The sequence below is a fragment of the Petromyzon marinus genome, chromosome 30, assembly GCF_048934315.1.
Source record: "Petromyzon marinus isolate PM22_M1 ecotype Great Lakes invasive population chromosome 30, UKy_Petmar_22M1.pri1.0, whole genome shotgun sequence".
Lineage (NCBI taxonomy): Eukaryota > Metazoa > Chordata > Hyperoartia > Petromyzontiformes > Petromyzontidae > Petromyzon > Petromyzon marinus.
Window position 1 is genome coordinate 3,461,672 of NC_133696.1, and position 23,203 is coordinate 3,484,874.

The 23,203-nt window shown below is 47.5% G+C and overlaps 1 protein-coding gene across 4 annotated transcripts in view; it reads right to left on the bottom strand.

Annotated features, from left to right (window-relative positions):
- Positions 1–23,203, bottom strand: part of LOC116947471 (FERM domain-containing protein 4A-like) — a 267,383-nt gene that overhangs the window by 163,624 nt on the left and 80,556 nt on the right. Inside the window, exon 1 of one of the 4 annotated variants that reach the window (XM_032963259.2) lies at positions 20,782–20,890. The exons of 2 other annotated variants lie outside the window; for them this stretch is intronic. In XM_032963259.2, the coding sequence (XP_032819150.1) occupies positions 20,782–20,862 (81 nt within the window). In that variant the 5' untranslated portion in view covers positions 20,863–20,890. Of the gene's footprint in view, positions 1–2,535; positions 4,393–20,781; positions 20,891–23,203 lie in introns of those variants that run through there. One more of the 4 variants, XM_032963262.2, reaches the window with a different exon arrangement.

Consider the following 23,203-nt stretch of genomic DNA (forward strand, 5'->3'; position numbering starts at 1 on the left):
GAAACACCCAAGAATATGAATTCCTGCAGTCACGAAAGCTTTACGTCATGGTCAGACCTATAAAACTAAACTAAAACCATTTTTTATTTTATCAGGTAAGGCACGCTGAGCTATACAGCTATTTCTCAGAAGCGACCTGGCCACAAATGATAGCTTAACGAAGAGGCTTATCTTGTGGAAATTTATAGCAGTCAAAAATTGCGGAGGGAAAAACCGGAGGCCTAGGGAAAAATCCACGTGACGACGGGGAGAACGTGCAAACTCCAAATATTCAGGCAGGCGTCAGGGTCGGGATCGAACCCACGACCCCTGTATACCAGGCAAGGCAGTTAACGTCTCACCACCGTAGCTCCCCTGGCAAGAGGTGGGGGTGCATCCTAAAGTTACCAAGATATTTATTTGTGTACACGATGGTTTGGGGTGTAAACATCGAACCGATTGTAATAATAATACGTACTCCACGTAGGGTACACGGTGATGTAATATCGTGGTTGATCGCTCAAACTACCGACTTATTTGACTTGTGAAAAGCATTTCAATCTAGTTTCTGTCCGATATCTACATTTTAAAATGCCAAGGGAAGCGCTTAATGAATATATCCCTGGGAGTGACGCGACGTGAGAAAGCTTCATGAAACCACGGCGAATGTAAGTGTGATATTCGAACCAGTCCTGATGACTCCCCTCGGTCGACCAAGCCCCAGAACTGTACCTTGTGCTGCGTGTAAACATCGGCACGGGGGAGACAAAGGTGGCCAGCTGGGTGTGGTGGTGGCACACACCCCTTCAGTGTGCCGTGCTGGCCTTACTAGGTACTCACAAACAGCACTTGCCCAAAGAGTCAGTTCAAGGGTGCACAGGGGATTTTTAAAAAAAAATTACACACACACATATATACTTGCTTGTTTTGTCAAAGGCACTGCTTCATGGTGACGTGTGTCGCTGCCCCCAAAGCGGTCTATAAAATGCCCTCTTTTGCCTATTTCACTGGGGCGTCCGTGCAGTGTACATCGATCTCTGCGGGGAGGTATCATCCAGATTCGCCATACCCGAGGGACGGCTCTCGTCCGACCCGAGTTGTTGCGCACATGTTTGACTTTTTACTTCGTTTCATCTGTTATGTTCTTTGCCCGTCTTTATTTTGCAGTGCGAGGCTGTATTTATATACGTTAAGTAGACAAATCGCGGCAAGCCATCAGGTCCGCGAGTCCTGGATTTTGTGCGTGCTGGATTTTTACCACCCCGACGCATGCAATGTCACTTACGAGTACGCCTTCAGCCATCCGTCTGGAATTTAGTGGACACAACTGGTGAACAAAGGCCAAGGGAAAGACTTGAAAGATCTCATACGTTGCTGTACGCGGGCTCTGACTTTTCAATAAACGCTGTCGGCATGCTCTCTAGGTTCGCAGAGAAATGTAAAAGTGCACTGCGCGGTAATTTAGAATTGTGTGCAATAACAATTATGAGCGTTCATATTTTATTTCTGCTCTGTGATGTAGAAACACACGCACGCACAAAATGGTCGCGAAACAATAATTTAAATCCGCGTTTCAGAAAGCTGCATTGTAATGGGCTAATTATAGCACTCGACGCTTTTTCAGACTGTTTTTTTATTTGTATTAAAAATATTGTCAGATCTCCCTGCACGATATATAATTTGCACACTGTATCATGCTTATTGGTGGAGTGGAACATGCGGGTGGTGTTTCCTTATTTAGCAGGTGGCGCAAAGCTTAGAGCCGAAGCAGGCAGCTTCCATCATTACTGATTTCTCAGCTTTTCACTAGAAAGCCTCTTACCCTGCTTATCCGCTGCAAACGGCTCTCGGATAAGAACAAAAAAGCCAAAACCCATGAAAAGTTTTTTTTTACACGCGTGCAGTCATTTTCCAAAGTGCACACAGCGGCCAATGCCTTGCTGCAAAAGCACTGCACGTTTGTGTGTTAATGTATTGCTCCCATTGTTTACCGTATGGAAGATGACGTTTTGCAAAGACTGCAAGGCAAACATCATACAGCCGTATAAAATGTACGAATTGGAAACTTCAGATCTGGCAAAATACAGGGGTTTTTATTTTGAATAGCTGATCCATTGACAGATGCATGCAAATGTGGGAATCTTCCAATTAATAAGAGAAACTAGGCGACTGAGCAATGCGTCAATGTGTATAGTAGGGGTCTAACGATCTATCGAGTAATATCCGTTTTGAAACTAAACGATATGTCGCATCGAATCTTGTGGGTAAGAATCGATGCTTTTTTTAATTAGTAATGATACGTTGTATGTAGAGGGTTCATGTGATCCCTGCAGCCACTAAAGGCCACTGCATTCATTACAAGATACAACAAAAATAGAATCAGTACTTGAATGAATGATCTCAAATCATGATAATTTATCTCCACGAGTAATATAGCTCTAAAAGTTTCATTGCCAAATCGTGGTATTCACAAGAATAGACTGACGTGTAAAATAATAACCATTGCACAGTCGTCGAAATAAAATGTGCACAACACTGGAGTGTGTTCGTACTCACAAACACGTCCATGAGCAAGTGGTCCAGGGCCATCTCCAGGGTGTCCAACTTCGCAGACAGGGTCATGGCTACGACCAGCGGTAAAAGCCCACGCGCGACTCCAAAAGCACATCCACTGGAGCTAAGCTAAAATTATTCAACCCCGGCGCCCTTCCGAACGGCCCACTACACATTTAAGCCCCCGTGTTTTTAAAGCGCACAACTTTAGGCTCGTTTTTTTTACTTTTATAAACCCCCCAAAATCCACCCCAAAAAATACCCAAATCTCTACTTGTGTCCTTTCCGTCTCACTGAGAAATCTGGAGGTTCCAGGGCATCTGACAGAATCGCAGCCGCACATGCGCAAAGGGGGGGGGGGGGGGCTTTCTTGGTGAATCCCCACTCCCAAGTGGCAAATCGGCGCTGGGCACGCGAGGGGCTGCGCGCCAGGCACCGCGGCGTGTGCCACTGGTCCCGCGGTCGATGTTCCGCCCCCCGGTTCGGCGCTCTAGGGGACGCTTGACCCCCCCAGAAGCCAAAGCCAGCGCGTGAACAGCGGGCGATTGTTGTGCGCGGCCAGACTCGCCCCGGCCAGAAGTGAAAGAGATATTCAACCGGCGAAATGTTTCCCAGCAAGAAAAGGGCTCTTTGTGAAATACATTTTTGTGGACACTCTTTCATTTCGCGTGGTCGCACGCATCTTGTTGGGATGAATTCAGTGGCCATTGCATAGCCGGGAACGTAAAAAAATAAAAGCTCTGTTTGTGGGGGTCTCTTTAAGCCGGTCTTTAATTGCTGTCCCATGTTTAAAAAATGCACCCATTATATTGCGTATGAATGTATGAATTGCGCACATAAAGCATGTATCTTCATGATTTCCACTTCCCGTTTTTACTCACACCACCCACAGATACATGATTGTGATATGTACTTTGCGTGTACAAAGTGAAGCTGTATGTGTACAATATGCAGGATGCATTTCACACATTGTGAACACGATGCACACACATTCATTTACTCCACTGTCGCTGTGTCGCTACAACGTACATTTTTTCACAATCCACAGACACAGACATTCATCTATACTCCAGCCCCCCTCCCCTCCCATCTCATTTTTAATAAACTTTTTAAAAAAGGTTACCAAGCGTTGTGTTGCTAATGCCAGCAACTAATCAGACAAACACAGAACGTGGCCTGTAATCATATTGCAGGCATGTGCCCTATAATATATTCTGCCCACATATGCAATATTATATTTTGTGCTGGGAGCGTCGTCGGCCGAGGCTTTAAAGTGTCAAGCTTCACAGCCACCTGCGCAGGTGACCATTTCTGCCAATTAAGTTGCCTCTCTGGTGACCCAACCCCTTGGCTCTCATATAAGTCCAAAAAGCACACCGCCGCCACGCCAACAAGTCGAGTTTGTTTGCTGCGAAGCACGCAAGCCTTCCCGGGCCGTAAATTAGCAAAGGCGACCACAGAATGCGTTTAATCCAACTTTAAAGCCTTGCGCAAACAAAGCCTGCCGTTGGTTCATTTAAGTTCAGTTCTGCACTTCAAAAAGACACTGGTGGGCATTACCTCCCAGCCTTTGAGTCAAACTGTATGGCCAAGCCTGGTATTGTAGTTACGCGCTGCAGTGCGATGTGCTTAGTTCAGCTGGTAGAGCCACAGGGCCGCCTTCTAACGTGAGAGCCTCTATTCAAATCCCAGCCAGGTTTACATAGTGTCTTAGTGCGTCGCCGTAATCCCTCGGAATGCGCCCGCTCGAGTCATATTGTGGAAAGCAAAATGGATTTGAGCCTCGATCATGCTTGGATTGGGTGACCACCATGCACGACACTGGTTGTTACAGGCTGCTACGGCGCTACGTTACAGGCAGCAGAGGGCAGTGCAGCAAGATACATGTTTGTACTTTGCACATTTACTGATGCAGTGGATTAACACGCGCATACAGGGGGAATGGTGAAGACAGTGGAGTTACGTGGGGCCGGCCAGGTGTGCCCGGTAATGACGGGCACATTAAGTTGGAGAGCGATGTACGGCTGTGATTGGCTGGGGTTGCTGTCAAGGGCGGAGTGGCGTCGGGATGTCTGGGAATAGAGGGGGGCAAGTAACAGGTGCGGGGGGGGGGCGTCGGGGGCACGCGGCCTAATTCATTGGTTGGTAATGAGAACGAGGATATATTCTGGAGACGGGAAGAACGAGTTGAGTTGTCGCTGGGACTGGAGCGAAGCAGGTCGGGGAGAACCGGAGCGAAGACATAGGAGACAGAACAGGCTAGCAGTAGAGTAGAGACAAGCAGAGAGAAGCAGAGACAACCAGAGACGGAGTGGGACAGAGACAGCGGGAGAGAGACAGAGATACAGCATGAGACAGAGACCGAGAGACAGAGGGAGAGAGACAGATACAGCGTGAGACAGACAGAGAGAGACAGACAGCGGGACAGAGACAGAGAGAGACAGCGGGGGAGAGACAGATACAGAGAGAGACGGAGTCGGCGAGCGACGAAGAGAGACAGACGTAATGTGAAGAGTTGTAATAAAAGTGGTGTCGGAGAAAACAATAAAGTTGTCCGCGTCAAGTCGACCGCAACACTAACAAAGAGCCCCCATGACCAACACAGCGAGGCGAGGGCCTTCATCCAGCAGTGGACTTGGGTATGAATATGGATATCTGTGAGAAAGAGCTTGGTAGCCAATCGGATTTCTCCAGGATAAATAAAGATTCGAATTCTGATTTGGAGCGTGATGACTGGGAACGATTTTAATTATAACACTGTTGGAGCAAGTGCTGTTAGCGAGCACCTTTGAAGGCCGGCACGGCACACGAGGGGGTGGGTGGCCAACACCACGCATGGCCGCCTTTGTCTCCCTCGTGACGATGTATACACACCGCACCAGGTTCTCATTTCAGGCTGAGTTGACCTAGGGGATGACCAAGACCGGTTCATATAATCGTCACTCGTTGTTGGCAGTTGAGAGCGGGAATCGAACCCGGGTCGCCAGGTTCGTAGCGCAGCGCGCTAACCACTACACCACCGCTCGACAAGAACATGCATACATTCATACATAGGCGTTTTTAAAGAATGTTGCCATAGTGTAATGTTGGCACAATGAACTCGCAAAATCCAGCGGTCGCCAGTTCAATGTCCCACCACGGCAGTTGAAACAACGAGGGGAAAGTTTCCGAAATCTCTCCGCCTCTTTCCACACAGCGGTAAAAACAATGGGTCCACGCAGTTTGGTAAATCACGGTGACTAGGAGATGTTAACTACCTCGCTCGGTATACATGAGGTCGTGGGTTCGATCACGAACCTGACTGACACCTGCCGTATATTTGGAGTTTGCATGATCTCCCCTTGGTCCCATAGATTTTTCTCCAGGTTTTTTCGGTTTTCGCACCACATTTAGAAACAAAGAGTTTAAGAGTATTTTGGCTGCTATAAATTTCCACGCTATAAGCCAATTTGTTGAGCTATCACTTGTGGCCAGGTCGCTTCTGGAAAAATAGCTATGCAGCACAAGTGGGCCTTACCTGCTAAAAATGTTTTTTTGTTTTAGTTTAGATCGCGTGCGGTGGTTTGAAGTGAGGGAAGAAACTCCCCAACGCTTCCGAGACATCCTGGCCAGCATAGAAGAGTAGAGCACGTGTCCTCTGCGGGGGACTGTTTAGAGCTCGGACTCGTTTAAGCCCTTCCACCAGCAGTGGCGTGAGCAAGACATTGTAGAGGCTGCACGGATAAATTATACAAAATATGTAATCGAATTAATCCTTTAAGTTTGTGTGTCTGATAAAAAACATTATAAGACAAAGATCCCCCGTATAGCCTCACCAGATTGTTGGGGCAAGTGCTGTCAGCGAGCACCTATAAAGGCCGGCCCGACACACGAGGGGGTGGGTGGCCAACACCACACCCTGCCGCCTTTGCCTCACCAGTATTAATGTTTACACACCACACCCGGTTCTCATTTCAGGCTGAGTCGACCTAGGGGAGGCCCATGACCGCTTCAGATAATCATCACTGGTGTTGGCCGTGAGCGGGAATCGAACTCGCCGGGTTCATAGCTTAGCGCGCTAACCACGACACGACCGCTCTCCATAATCGCATAAATCCTTTACGTTCGTTATCTGCTACATTTTTTTTTCATAATCACACACAGACACACGTGTCACCAAGTGCACTGTTTATAATTGAAGGAAAATTTGACAGGGAGCTGTTGCACGCTTAATTATATATTGCGCGGCGGAGAATCTGCAAGCGCGTTCAAGGTATTTCCAGGAATTGTTTATTCACACGAGAGTAGTTGGCTCTTTGATGGGGGCGTCTGCCGAGTGTTTGCTCGTTTGCGGAACATTAACCTCATTCACGGCTGCACCTTCTACAGACTCACAATCTGAGCTCAAGTGTCAAAGAATTCGGAGAATAATAACAAAAATACCTGGTTGCAGAAGTCACCATCTACGCGAATATGTTCAAACTGTTTTCAAAGAGATCATCGGGCACGAGCCACTCATGGATTGGCCAAGCATCCGAATGCAGGGCCCTCCTAGATAAGAACTCGAGAGAGTCATCATGGATTTACTCGGTTAAAAAGCATGTTTATTTTTTTTAATCTGTACGGTACACATGAAACACGGATAACTAAAATAACAATTTGATTCTAATGACTGCACCTCCAATGAGCACGGTTGCCTACATCCGGTGCGAAAGAAGTTCAACATACATACATGCAGGCCTACTTATACAGATATAATGCGGTAGACCTCGAAAGTAGCTTATTGATATACACTTCCACGGGTCATTCTGTCATATGAAGGGTTGCACTATGCTGCGAGAAGACTTCACGTTACGACACGAAGCGCTCGCACGATCGTGATAAAACTGATGGGTGCGGGATGCTCTTTACGACCTGTGTTTATCATGCACCATTGCCAAGGCAGCAGTGCCGGATTAAGCTAGTGCGGGGCCTGTAGCATATGTTGCTACTTTTGCTCCTAGGATAATCGGGCACTACAAGACAGTCCCTCGGGTTTTTATTTACCGTCGATGAATGTGGCGCTCCGGCACCACGGCCGTAGTCTTCCAAAGAGAGAAAAGCGGGCAATGGGAGAGAAAGAGCAGTCTCTGTTCGGCACAGCGGACTTCAACATACCCCGACTTGAGTACCGCGGAAAATGTCACGGTCAATCTAACGCGGAGACTTTCGCGACCAATATCATCCATAATACAAGTTTCTTTGGGGTTAGATCGCGTAAATATCACCGCGCATTTTGTCACAGTGCAAATTGTGACGCAGCTTCGTTTATTTCCACGAATCCCGATGCCCCCGCATGTGTAGTAGTAATAATAATGCCCTTCATTTACCTGGAAAGGATCACCGAGTTTCAATACTCGTTTTAGGAAGGATCCTGCATTGGGATATTTTGCTAATTCTAATGAATGTCACGTACCAGAGGAAAATCTCGCGCATATAATGGCTAGAATGTAAAGTTCTGAACAGATATATTGAATAATCCACGTTTCTGATTTCCACTCCTGGTCACCTCACAGCCCAAACCTACAAAACCTGGAACTGTCGTCCCAGGAATAATCCTCCGCGACCATTAGCCAGGCTCAACTCTGTTAATTTTCAGAAATAAATGGCATTTATTGATCTCAGGATAACCATCACTGTGTCCCATGACTCTTTTTTTTCACCCACGAGGGTCCTGCATCGGGATGTTTGGCTGATTCGCGATTAACGAGTAATTGGCGTGTTCTAGCGAACTCCGGGAACTCAGTGCTGCCATCTCCAGGTCATCTCACTACACCACAACTACAACACCTGGCAGCTTCTGGTTGGTTATTCTGCTACAGACCACACAAAGGGAGATTTGGTTCAAAAGTTTTCTCGCTAAATTGCTTTTTTTATTAAACCCGTTAGGCGTGCCCTCGTGTCTGACTTGCTCCCAAGCAAACAAAAAACCCTGACAGACGTGTGGCCTCTTGTAATAGAGAAGGCATTTATCCTGGCAGGCAATAGCAGTGATGTTGCAGAGTCAGCACACAAGCTCAGCAGGGAAACACGGGCGGATTAAAAGCTGAGCCACTTCATGCTCCACCACATTCAACAAAAGGCTTAACATCCCATCGTTATTCGCATACTGTATTGTATAAACGGAATGTTGTTTCGCTGTTTATAATGAATGTTACTATTATATTTGAGTCACCTGTATTTTTCGCACAAGCGGATTTTTTATGACTTTGCGATCTGCTCTGTCGAATTATATTCTTGACATCGGTTGACATCGTCTGTGCCATGCATCGGATGTGTTTATCACAGGCTATGGGCTCCTACTTTGAATATCGACAAAGGAATGTTGCCACGATGTTACCCAGTATGATATGACTATAAATCACTCCGAATCCACGTGTTCCTCTTTCTGTTTTTTATCGTAACTCCAAGCACTTAATCACACAGCGTTGCACACTTCCAAGCTTTTATTTAGTCGTATTTCATTGTTTGTCCTATTTTCCAATGAAAGTAGAAATACATATGACCTACATGAATGCATCGATACGGTACAATCTCATTGTTACGTGTGGCCTAAACCTACTATAACTGCCAGAATTTTTGTAAGGAATAAAATAAAATCCACCCGAGTAATCTTCAGAAAATGTTATTCCTTCCGTCCACGTAGTGTCGATACATTTGTGGGCGTTGCAGTTTATGACGGTATCATTTCAAGAGACAATATCACACGCACCAGCGACCCACGTCAACGAGACGCGAAGAAAATTAACGCGAAGGGGGTTTCTGGCAGGGAAGGCGCTGTGCGTTTTACCACTCTCGCCAAATTGCCGCACGGTCAAAGGAGCAAGAAAGCCACTCATTTTCAGCGTCACCACGTAGAAGCCTTACCCCTGTGAGCTCTAGGTGGCAGAAATAAGAAAAATAACGCGCACAAAACTATTGTTTGCGGGCGTGAATACACTTTTCTTCGAAACTCGTCACCTGTGTCACGAAAAATGCCTTGGACAGGAGAATGCACAACCGGATTGACATTTTCGGCATTGTACATTTTTCTCGACTGTTATTTGTTCAAAGTGTTGAGCTGCTGCTCAACACATTGTCCCAACCACCGCCGCCATTGTGTCCGTGGTTGTGCTGACTATTGTTGTGTCCGTGGTTGTGCTGACTATTGTTGTGTCCGTGGTTGTGCTGACTATTGTTGTGTCCGTGGTTGTGCTGATTATTGTTGTGTCCGTGGTTGTGCTGACTATTGTTGTGTCCATGGTTGTGCTGACTATTGTTGTGTCCGTGGTTGTGCTGACTATTGTTGTGTCCGTGGTTGTGCTGACTATTGTTGTGTCCGTGGTTGTGCTGACTATTGTTGTGTCCGTGGTTGTGCTGACTATTGTTGTGTCCGTGGTTGTGCTGGCTATTGTTGTGTCCGTGGTTGTGCTGGCTATTGTTGTGTCCGTGGTTGTGCTGACTATTGTTGTGTCCGTGGTTGTGCTGACTATTGTTGTGTCCATGGTTGTGCTGACTATTGTTGTGTCCGTGGTTGTGCTGACTATTGTTGTGTCCGTGGTTGTGCTGACTATTGTTGTGTCCGTGGTTGTGCTGACTATTGTTGTGTACGTGGTTGTGCTGACTATTGTTGTGTCCGTGGTTGTGCTGACTATTGTTGTGTCCGTGGTTGTGCTGACTATTGTTGTGTCCGTGGTTGTGCTGACTATTGTTGTGTCCGTGGTTGTGCTGACTATTGTTGTGTCCGTAGTTGTGCTGACTATTGTTGTGTCCGTGGTTGTGCTGACTATTGTTGTGTCCGTGGTTGTGCTGACTATTGTTGTGTCCGTGGTTGTGCTGACTATTGTTGTGTCCGTGGTTGTGCTGACTATTGTTGTGTCCGTGGTTGTGCTGACTATTGTTGTGTCCGTGGTTGTGCTGACTATTGTTGTGTCCGTGGTTGTGCTGACTATTGTTGTGTCCGTGGTTGTGCTGACTATTGTTGTGTCCGTGGTTGTGCTGACTATTGTTGTGTCCGTGGTTGTCCTGACTATTGTTGTGTCCGTGATTGTCCTGACCATTTTTGCCGATGTGCTGTCTAGCCCCCCCCCCCCATCCCCCGATGTGTTTCGTTTTTTTCCGTGTGACGTCCAGCATGATGTCTGACGTTTCCATCGATGTGCTTTAACCTTCTTCAGGAACGGAATATATCGCTATATATACACACGTGTACGTTTCAAAGCAGCGTTGATGATATAAAAAAGTGTTTTTTTTTAAATAAATTTGTGCTTGTTTACTACAGTCACTGATTCTTGTGATTTTTTCTTGTGATTTTATTTTATTTTATTGGAAAATGTGCTTTTAAAATACTTACATTTCTTGTACACATTTAGAATTTACCCGATGACTCTGCCCTCAATTATAATCATCTTAGCTCTTCAGTCCCTGCTTTGTAGCTACGGCAGATGCCACGATATGTGCTGCACTGACTTTTGATCAAGATAAACGCTCTGCAGTTCCGTGTCAAATATCAAACAAAAAAACCCACTTAATTCATCATAATATTGTCCGCGGAAGTCTACGTGTGAAATCAATATTAATTTTCAGACCCTTTCATCAATCGACTGTGTAACCAAGGCACCAGCCACGCTGTGTTGGTCACGGCGGATGTTTGGCCATACTTCACCACACTGGTTGAAGGGTGGGCGGGGTGGGGGGGGGGAGGTTGGGACGCTGCCGTTGAATCGAGGCCTATAGCCCACTTTCCCCTCGTCCACGGTCCCGCTGGCCGTGACAAGGCAGGATTCGTCTCTCTGTGTACAGAGACCCGAGAGTCGTTCCCAGGCCATTTCCCAGGCAGTTGTGTGTACGTTCGCAGCACGTTGCTTGATGACGCCGCGCCTATGGACACGCTACGCTTCACATGGCAAGTCTTGCACCACTCCTGAGTAAATATTTGACCTCGTGGCCAGACGTTCCCCATTCAGCGGCTGCGGTGAGCTTCGGCCGCTTGTTGTGGGATTGTCCGGCAGCTTCACAATTTGCCCGTTTGCGCACACAGTGCTCGAAACTCTACCAGACACATGGGGTAGGTAAATAGTGTTCGTGCGGGGAGTTCACGCACTACCTTACCCGCAGACCTGGTCACCTGGGTTCAATTCCCAGCCATGGCAAACATCGGCGGTGAATGGGATGAGAACTCGTCTTGGGTCACCTCCCATCTTCAGCGACTTAACACTGACCACCATGGTGAGGTATGGTCAAACAACCCGGAACACACGAGGCTTTCGACCAGCTCTGGATTGATAAAAAAAAATGGACTGAACGTTTCATGGGATATGTAACCTATAGGCGAATGAACCCGCAAGAGACGGAACAAACTAAAATAAAATACATTCTTTAAATAGAAAAGGGTGACCCCCCCCCCCCCCCGTTACCCACCCCCCTCAATCGTGTTCTTCCATCGAAGCAATGTGCGAACAAATGTGCCGTCAAACTCATCGCAAATTCACGTGAACGCAGATCGGCAGATGTGCGCGCGGCTCAATCAACACCTCCGATTAGCTCGCTCGGCTACGTACGGTGCAAAGGAAGTTCAACATCGTACCTGCATACAAAACGTATCCTGAGCAACGTGTCACTGCGGGCAAACACGCTGGTAACTACTTGAGTGCAAACACACAATCACTTAAGAGCATTGACCCCCCCCCACCCTGCCTTACAGCTCTCTTCTTTCCTCTTCCGTGTACAATGTGACTTTGGCATTCGAGACCACCATTTGTAAGATTGAAGGAGAATTCCATTGAGAGATGGTGGAGGGGGGGGGGGGGAATCCCTGTTGATCGACAAAACGAATGGGATCTCTCCCGCGCGTGGCTAGAGCGAAGTGCAGATGCCGTGAGCGTCCTTTCACACGCATTGCACGGTGATTGCTGTTGTTGTTGTTGTGCGCAGTGTGAAGGTTCTGCGCAGTGGAGGCAGAAGGTTGTTGAAATTTAATGGAAGGTCACGGGACGTGGACGTGGCAGACAGCCTTCGACTGTCAGTGAGCTGCATCGACGGTGGCTTCACTCCAGCCAGAAGGTGCTCCGAGATTTTATGTAATTTATTCCGCGAATGTACGGTTCTGGTTCAAGCAGGCGCGTTCACCAACGACTGTCAGATTTAATGAGTGGTGGGCAAAGTAATAAAGCAGGGCTGCAAAAAGTGGTGGTGACTATTCAGATTTTTGTGAGCGTGCGTGTGGTTTGCTGAGTTGTGTCGTGTTGCCCTTCACGGATGCTCAATTACCAGCACTTGCCCCGACCGTCTGTAGGCAATAAGGGGGATCTTTGCCTTTGGTTGTGTGCACACAAACACAAAAACAACAACAATAATAATAACATATCTTAAAGGTGTTTTTTTTTTAACTGAAGTTCAATTTCAGAGCATGGGTAACATTGGTGGTGAGTTATATCTGAACCGGGCCTGGACCTCATCTAGGTCTACTTAGCCTTAAATACATCAAGATCCTGATGTGGTGTATAAACATCAGCACTGGGGAGACAAAGGCGGCCGGGACATGGTGATAGCCACACCAGGTTGTTGTGTGCCCTGCCCGCCTGAACAGTTGCTAGCTAACAGCAATTTCCCCAATAGTATCTGTAGGCTACAAGAGGTGTGTTTGTCTTTGTGTGCGTGTGGAGACGTGGGGAGCGGTGGTGTCGCAGTTAGGGCGCTGCGCTACGAACCCGGCGACCCCAGTTTGATTCCCGCTCACGGCCAACGCCAGTGACGATAATTATCTGAACTGGTCCTGGGCCTCCCCTAGGTCGACTCAGCCTCAAATGAGTACCTGGTGCGGTGTGTAAACATCGCCACTCGGGAGACAAAGGCGGCCGGGCGTAGTTGTCGGGCACCCACTCTGTGCCGTGCCGGCCTTCATAGGTGCTGCTCGCTAACAGCAACTTTGCCCGAACAGTCTGTTCAGGCTATAACGAGGGGTCTTTGTCTTTGTAGAGATGTGTTAACCCAAGTTCAAGGCTGCGATGCAATGAAGACAAGCTTGTGGTCGTGATGCACATTCGCTGGGCACGTGGATCCACGCGAGACAACCGTTTGCTCATAATTGCAATAAGCAGCAAACCACACCGTTTTATATTTCGAAAAACAAAAGAAAATCCCGCACGCTTTTCGATTTTTCTCCACCACGCTTTCGTTTTGGGGTAATTATTGACATTTGTTGTTGTTACATATGTATCTTGCGCACAGCAAATCAAACGAGACGCACAACGGCTGACGAAAGGTGAGGTTGCGTCTGGCACCCCCGATGGGCATGGACAGGGTTGGTCATCACGGTGTGGGGGGGGGGGGGCAATCTGGAGCGCGCTCTCTCTCCCACGCACTCTCCCTTGTCACAGATTCTCTTTTATTCTTGCCTTCCCCCTTTGCCTTCACCCCCGCCCCTGCGATTTCCGTCACTCAACCCGTGCGCGCCCCCCCCCCAGCCCCCTAGCCCCCCAGCCCCCCGAGGGAAAGCGTATTTCTTCCAGCATCGTTACTTACAAGAGAATTACCACAGCTCGAGCTAGCAACGCGCGCATCGCCACCGCCATCATCAAAACAAGACAAAGTTCCCCCGTATAGCCTGTAACAGATTGTTGGGGCAAGTGCTGTTAGCGAGCAGCACCTATGAAGGCCGGCAAGGCACACGAGGGGGTGGGTGGCCAACACCACGCCCCCTTTGTCTCCCCAGTGGTGATGTTTACCCACCCCACCAGTTACTCGTTTGAGGCTGAGTCGACCTAGGGGAGGCCGAAGACCGGTTCAGATAATCGTCACCGGTGCTGGCCGTGAGCGGGAATCGAACTCGAGTCACCGGGGTCATAGCGCAGCGCACTAACCGCTACACCACCGCCCCCAACATCACCACCACCACCATCACCACCACTACCACCTGCAATGATTCTAATTACGACTACGTGCAAGTTCACTTTGTCTCGACACTTCTCTCCAAATGCTCACGGATGCCTTGTGTTGTTGTTGCTGTCGTTGTGTCTGTTTAACGCAATAGAACAATAATTCTACCCGTTTTAAATGCCTGGTTATTAACATTAATTACTTGTTTTTTATTTTATTTTTTCTAAATACAATCAAAATATACATTTTAGTTTGCTCCGCTGGGAATTTGCTGGCGTGGTGTAAGGGATATCAACAGTGGCTGTGCAATCCAGAGGACGACAGATCGAGCACGCAGCAACGTGGCAGTGGCACGTTTCCTAAGTCCTCCCACCTCTGTCCACCCAGCATGATAAATCCTTGCACCACGATGAGTCGATCAGCAGGTCGCGTTTGGTGGGGTAAAGTGTGGGTACTCCCATACCATCTCGAGAGACTTTCTCTCTCTCGTGGTTCCTCCAGTTGGAGGTCCTTCCCACCAGCAGTGGAGTGAGCAAATTTTTTTCAGAGCCACAACTTTACCTTTTTTTACCTTTGCTAGTTGCTCCACAATTTTTTAAATTACATTTTATTGACAGACATGGCAGCCAAATATGTAATGTGGCGAGGCCTGAACTATAAAATGTTAATTTCAAGCTTCTTTATCGATGCACAAGCATCACTCAGATAGTGGTCCTAGACACATTATACACACACACATTCATTTTAATCACAGCGTTGAGAGCAGAGATCCCTGCCGATATCACCCAACTTAATGATTTTTGGAGAGAAAAATTTAGCAATTTTTAAAACAAATTACGTTCTCTATAAAATTGACTATCTAGCAAAAAAGGGTCCTTATATGTTGTTTTTTATTCCCATCACCAACGAAAGGGGCAGCACATTACATTTTCACGTAGAATGTTATCGCTCTCGTAAATCTGAAAATGTGGCCGAAACGGGAAAGAGGCTCTCCGCCATACGTTGTTGTTGTCGTCGTCGTCATTAGCTCGCCCTGGTGCGAGTTCGCAGCTCGCGTTTGGTGACGCCCTTGATTAGTGCCGCACAAATTGACGGCGTCGTCTCTGGGTCCATTGGGGGGCGGCGACGAGAGTCTCTTTTCTTACACGGCTGTCAAGTCGAATCAACAGCAGCCGAATAACGAGCAGGAACATTGATTTAACAAAAAAAACAGGCGCGGTCAAGTTGGTGGCATCATTTACAACAACAATAAACCATAAACTATGTTTTGTTTTTACGAGGTAAGGACCACTGAGCTATATAGCTATTTTTTATATAAGCGACTTGGCCACAACAAATTATAACCTTAACCAAGTGGCTTATCACGTGGACATATATAGCAGCGAAATACTATAAACGCACATTTCTAAAATGTGGAGGAGAAAACCGGAGGACCCAGAGAAAAATCCACGCGACCACGGGGAGAGAGAGAGAGAGACACGCACACTTCAAATATACAGCTGGCGTCAGGTTCGGGATCGAACCGACGACCTCCTGCATAACATCTCACCGCCGTGGCAAACCTGCATGCACCAGCAATAATAATATGGAGGGTCCGGATGAATGCTTAAGCCTGTGTGGTTTTAGCAGTGAAATTCATTGATAACAATTTCTCCTTTGCATGCGAAATCACGATGGACCGAGTCAGCCACATCCTGGTGATGCGATGAATTGTTGTAATTGAGGGTCACGATTCGATCCGAGAATTCATAATTTTTTTCTAAAAGATTGCGATGAATGACATAACGCCTCTAGTGGCTGCAGGAGTTGTGTTAATCTCGTCACGTAAGTCAAATACGAGTCGAAAACACGTTGATGGAATTATCGTTAACTTAAGAATCGATATCAATCGACGAATCAATGCATCGTTCCACCCCAAGTGAGCAGCGACTACTTTCGATTCCTCGCCCACGTAGTTGGAGCATTTTACTTTCAAGTCCCAGGTCTCCCTTGAAGAAGACATCGTTCGGCTTAATGACCTATCACCTGGTAATAAATAAGTATATATTGCTGCTGCTGTCGTTGTAGGAGCAATAATGACTGCAAACACTCCACCTCTGTTGCCGTTACCAATCTCTGTCATACGTGGGGAAATGTGCAGCTTATTTACTGCATGAATTCAGTTATGGGGCAGACTTTGTTATTGATGATGGGTGTAGGATTTTCATCTCGTGTTTCTGTACCACCACCCACACAGCCCGCAGAATTGTATCCGAAGAAGAGCAATAACGCCCGTGAATTGAGACATATTATGGGGTTGTGTTTGCACGTCACAGTATTAGCAAGATAGAGGGCAGTGCAGGGCTCGGAGAAAATAAATGACACTCAAGAGATGCGAGACGTGGACTTTGTATGTGTGTGTGGTTAAGCATCATTCCCATCACCACTGTCATCATTTTTTTTACAGATTTACAATGAGCATCAGACTGCTTTCAAAACCAATAATACAAGGGGGAGTTGTATAACATTTGCTCAAGTGGGTATCCATGGATTGATGGAACACATGACCATTATGGATGCGACTTTAGTGTTAAAAAGGTATTTAGGGCAGGGTAATGTCAACGTGTTGCTGTACTTGTCTGATAGTTGGACTTTAACACGGATGATGGAAAAATCTAACTTCTGGCCATTTTACTATTTTGGTGCACGGTGCGTATGATGATGCTGGGGATTTCTGGAAGGATAGGTCCAGCAAATTTTGGGATTTTGTGTGACGGGACATGGCATGATAGGGTGACGAAGGCAATCCGCTTGACGAGGTTACCATGGGTGGCACAAGTGGGCAGGATGGAGAAGGGAGGGTTACCGAGACGGGGGGCATTGGAGTGGCGTCCAGAGGTTGGCGACCAAGGGGAATTCTTCCAGGCGAATGTTGATAGCGACACTCAAGAGAGGGCCTTGTGGGTTGGGGGTCACCCTTACAATGGCTACGGCATCTCGTAGAAGGAAGCGAGGGCGGAGTGTGGAAGGATGGGTAAATATCCCAAGCGGTACCCTCCTGAATAGAGAACTCTTGAGACGCGGTAAGACGTTCACAAACGCGCGGCACGGCACGGCCGACCAGCTAACAGTGGAGTGCAACATCTACGCTGCTAGGTAGACATACGTGCGGGAAGCAAAGAAACCAGCCCTTTGATTCAATATCTGGACGGGAGATCGAGCCAGTGACCTCTGGATTTCAAGTCCAGTATACCAACCATTCATGACTCGACGACAGTATCCATAAATGTATAAAAGTAATTATTATTATTACTTGACGAGAACCTCACCCATTGCTATGAACACGCGACGGAAGATGTAGGGACACTCCGTGTGGAGTGGAGAATGAAAAATTTGGAATGAAAAATGTGGAGAGTGAAAAATGAATGGACCCGTTGACTGAAAGAGGGAGACCTTTACAATTCTAAATCAATCTGTTCAAAAACCTCGGCCACTTCCAATTACGATGACACATCCTTGATAGCCAGTGCTCGCGTTCGTGCGTGAACAGAAGCGTCTGCGCGTGCAGCTCATCATTAATTTGCAGCAAATGGCAAGTGACCTTAATTAAATAACCATAGAGAGCAGCCCCTTCAGAATCATCCAGCAATGAAGGCGCGAGCTTTAATCCACGCGCCTATTTACGCTTTTAGAGCCACTTCAAAGTGAACGTTGCCCAATCTTCACCATATCCGTCGTTTGTGAGCCGAGGCTCGATGGGTCGTTCCGTAAGAGGAATTGCACGCAACTCTGTTAGGCATCAAAGATGTGCGATATTTATCTCCATATATATAAAAGGCAAATATGTGAATATTTGTGTCTGTTCAAAATGTTTAGCGTACTTCCCGACATGCAACAGACTTGAAATTTGCCATGTGGGTACTTTCCAGACTGTACACCATGCAACAATTATGAAAATACACTTTAGTGTTTTTTTTTGGGGGGGGGGAGCTCAATAATGCATAGATTTTTTGCACGGCAAGTGAGCTGTGACGTCAAATCTGTCACGTGACCCCGCGCATATGGAAGCGTAACGCATTGTAGTGTAGTGGTTAGCGCGCTGCGTTACGAACCCGGCGACCCGAGTTCGATTCCCGCTCACGGCCACCACCGGTGACGATTATTTGAACCGGTCCTGGGCCTCCCATAGGTCGACTCAGCCTCAAACGAGTAACTGGTGTGGTGTGTAAACATCGCCACTGAGGGGACAAAGGCGGCCAGGCGTGGTGAATCCAAGTCCCGGGCGAAGCCGGGTAGTCAAGCTAGTTTAGTATAATTAGATGTGGACTGTCTCATTCTCGGAATACGCATGCTTTTCGTAAATCTGGGCCTAATGTGAGTCTGCAGAGGCTACGAATATATATTATTTGGCTAAAGTCATTCATTTATGTTTACCTACTCATGCATACAACCACCATCTAGCCACTCATATACCCACCTAGTCACCCTTGCACCCACCCACATATTTACCAATTCATCCTTGCATCTAGCCACCCACCCCATCCATGCACCCACTCACGCAAACACTCATCCACGCACCTGGATAATTACCTACACGTTCATCTATATACATGCACACCTACCCACCCATCCACTCATCCACTCGTATACCCGCCCACTTTTACACCATCCACCCACCCGAATGAGACACCACACCTCTTTTTCAAGGAATAAATATAACATGTAGGGTGTGTGGGCTCCGTCCATATTCTTCATGATGTGTCATTCTTAAAGTTGGGATTCGTGCGATCGTCTGCAGACGAAAAAAAATAATCTAAGAAGTTGCCACGGGAATTACAACTTATTCCCACGCGTACAGATTTGAGGTCGAAATGGATAATTGTGAAACTGCCCTTTGTTTACGTAAATAATTCCATCATTAATCGGAGGTTGGCCCCCTGCTGTGGCTTAAGAGTTAAGCCACACGCTGAACAATTTGCAGCCCCGAAGACCCCTAAGCTAGTCCTGGGTGCACCTGCTTACAATGAGAAAATCTCACGTATTTAACGCGTGCTCAAAACGGCCCACCAACTTGCTCTCAATGAAAGCTTTGTCTTTGAATTCCAAGTAATGTAACAGCATCTTAATTTACAGCAGTTGTACGTATGCATGTTTGAACTTCTTTCGCACCCTACGTAAGCGAACCGCGTTAAACAAACTAAACACAAAGAGCAGTTCTAAAGAAGTGCGTTGTCAATCTAAATTATTTAAAAGTGGACGGCTCCAGTGGCTTCCTAATATCAGAAGGAAGAGCGTTCCAGACGGCCCCAGAAAGTGCATCTGAAAGCGCGCGATGCAAATTAGACTTGATTTGTAATATATGTTGGGGTTTCTTTTCCCCCAATTTACTTCATTTGTACGATCCACATCATGCAACGAGACGATGGATATATTCAACAATCTGGAGCGCGAGGCTTGTGTGTCAGCGAATGGATGCAGTATGTATTTATTGTCACAAGTCTTCTGCAAATCCTTCATTTTTTTGGTCCTTTACACAGTAGCAGTCCAGCTTTCCAATACACTCTGCTTCGGGACTGATGGTCACATGAAAGGCAACATTGATATTTTTAATTCTCAGAGCTGGCATGCATGCAAATCCACGGCAAAACCTCACTTATTATGATGGAGGATCGAGTTTGTGTCGTCCTTGACCATGCTAAGACCATCAACTTACTACACTTGAGAACCCTCTCTAAGCCTTCTGACCTCTAAGTCACCCGGCCACCTCCAATAAACATTTTCATATCGCTGCTTTGTCGAATTCACTACATTTATCACGCACATAATATAACCCACCTCTAGACATAATACAGATATATTACTTCATATTACTATCCTCTCAGCATATACCTAGCTAAATGATGATATACATTCTACACGTACGAAATTATTATACCGTTCTTTCCTGAGCATTTCCTGGGACTGACCGTCCCTGCACAGCTCATGAAGCAATCCCAATGGACCAGAAGAGCTCACACATGTGGTAGGTGTGTATGGTCAGAGCGAAAACAAGCATTTATTTTCGTACTCAATAATTATTGATACGCTGCCAGTTCTATTGTTGTTGTTGCACTCTTGTCTTTAACAGCGGCTAAGCTTTGCCCCCCACACCCCCCCCCCCATCTCTGCCCAGCTAAAACTATCGGCGGGACCGCGAAAGCCGACACAAGCGGACTCTACATTTCACAATGTCCCCGCCGCCACCGCCGCTGCTTAGCAGCTTCACATCCCGTTGCCATTCGCCGTACAGTGTGCACCACGCTCGCTCGCTCGCTCGTTCGCGTCGCCCAAGGCTGCCACTCCACGTCCCCAACCAACCCACCCCTTCCCCTCCCTCCCTCCCGGATCGTTTCTCACCTTGACACGGATCGGGGAAGCCCAACCTGCCATTGTGTCGGCGCGTCGCCTCCTACCCGCGATGCTGTCGCCCATCTCCATCTGCCCCGGAATATCCCACCCCAACCACCCCCCCAGCCACGGGACGCGCAGATCGAACACAGAAAGTCACGTCCACGTAGTCCGCGCAGAGGATCGGGGGCCCAAGCGCCGAAATTCAAATTAAAACAAGGGAATTAAAATGTTCTATGCATATATTGAACAAAACAAACAAAAAAACAGGAGTGTGGGAGAATGTATTTTTTTGTCGTGTGTTGTAAACAAAAATGTGCAAAGAGCGCTACCGCACACAAATAAAAAAATATATAAAATCCTCGTTCTCTGGTGTATTTGCAGCGTCTGCTCCTTATCGCCGTCGGGTGTGTGTGTCTGTGTGTCGTGGGCGCGGGGATGATTAAAGGGAACGGCTGAGGGAGAGGGGGAACCCTCACGCACAAGTGCGAGGGAGCAAGCGGGAGCCAAGCCATGGGGGGGGAGAGAGGAATTGCCCCAGGCAAAGGTTTGCTGGTGCGCGTGTGTGTGTGCGCGTGTGTGTGTGCGCGTGTGTGCGCGCGTGTGTGTGTGCGCGTGTGTGTGCGTGTGTGCGCGTGTGTGTGTGCGCGCGTGTGTGTGTGCGCGCGTGTGTGTGCGCGCGTGTGTGTGTGCGCGCGTGTGTGTGTGCGCGCGTGTGTGTGTGCGCGCGTGTGTGTGTGCGCGCGTGTGTGCGCGCGTGTGTGTGTGTGTGCGTGCGTGTGTGTGTGCGTGTGTGTGTGTGCGCGTGTGTGTGTGTGTGCGCGCGTGCGTGTGTGTGCGCGACAGAGGGAGATTGAATGTGAGTGTGCGGTTAGCGCTACGCTGCGCTCCGAACCCGGCGACCCGAGTTCGATTCCAGCTCACGGCCAACACCAGTGACTATTATCTGAACCGGTACTAGCCTCCCCCCTCTCCCCTAGGTCAACTCAGCCTCAAATGAGTACCAGGCACGGTGTGTAATATCACCACTGGGTGGACAAAGGTGGGCCCGGCAGTAGTGGTAACCCACCCCCTCGTGTGCCGTGCCGGCCTTGATAGGTGCTACTCCCTAACAGCACTTGCCCCAACAGTGTGGTTAAGGCTATTCTACGGGGGATCTTTGTCTTTGTGTGTGCCAGCGTGCGGTAGAGGGAGATTGGTGCGCGTGCCGTGTGTGGTTCTCTCCCCCCACTCCTCTCCTCTCTCCCGCTCGCCACTTACAGTCGACAGTCTACACGAACAGCCTCGCCTCCCTCTATGATTTACTGCCAATGTGTTAGAACATAATGCACGTTGAGGTCATTCACAGCAGAAAATGTACATGTTTAATTGCGACGCTAGTTCGCTTACGTGCGGTTGACGCGCATAGGGGCCAAGTAAAAATAAAATTGGGCAGAGTTAAGTTATATCAATAAAACACTGTTATTATTAAAATGTACACGCATCACTGCTCATTGACTAAATGTACGTTAATACAGTAATATCACTGTTAAAAGCCAATGCATAAACATTTCATCTGGTAGGCATTGTTGGCTCAATTTCACTTTTATTTCACGTGCTGCTCATAAAACAAAATATCCAGATAGAAGCGGTAAAAGCACAGAACATAGGAACCAATGTTTTGAGGTGGGGGGGGGGGGTGAAAAAAACCTGTTTTCACTTGTGAAAAAAATCGACTCGCATTGCCTCTGCTTGTTGTAAAATAATCTGCTGCTTGAATGATAACATTATTTTACGTGGGTTCAGGTATCGACGCAGCTGGCAGCAACACCGTGACATTGAGGCGGAGCCAATTCAGTATTGGCCGCGCCAATACTTGATGGGGGCAGATACATTCCCTTAGGTGACAGCCACGCAGGAGTGTGAACATATCCAACAGCAGCCCACGTTCACCAAGCCCGGTGGTGCTGCTCTCTGCCTTCTGTGGCTGCTGTACCACCATATCGAATTTTTGATTTAACAGCTTGCCTGACACAACGTGGTTCTGACAAAATAAATGTATGGACAATGAACATCAACATTTTACCCAGCCGTCCATTTTGTGAGGTGTCCTAACGGGAGATAGCAATTGCTAGCGAATAATAATAATAATAAAACAAATGTCAACGGACGTTGTTGCGTGCGTGACGTCATTTACGTCGCATTCGCTGGCTCCTCTTGGAAACCACATTGTTTAGGGTCAATGGGTTTAGAAAAGGTATTTTATTTCTTTGAAGGTCACCATATTGATTTAAATGTTCATCTTCTTTGGTTCTTTCAGTAAAGTCACGTAGAATGAGAATAAAATAATAAATTGATAAAATAAAACAACACAATAATATTCTCACGACGTTTCGGCCACAACACAAGCAGCCTTCATCAGGTGAAGGGACGAGACTGTCTGGTAGGACAG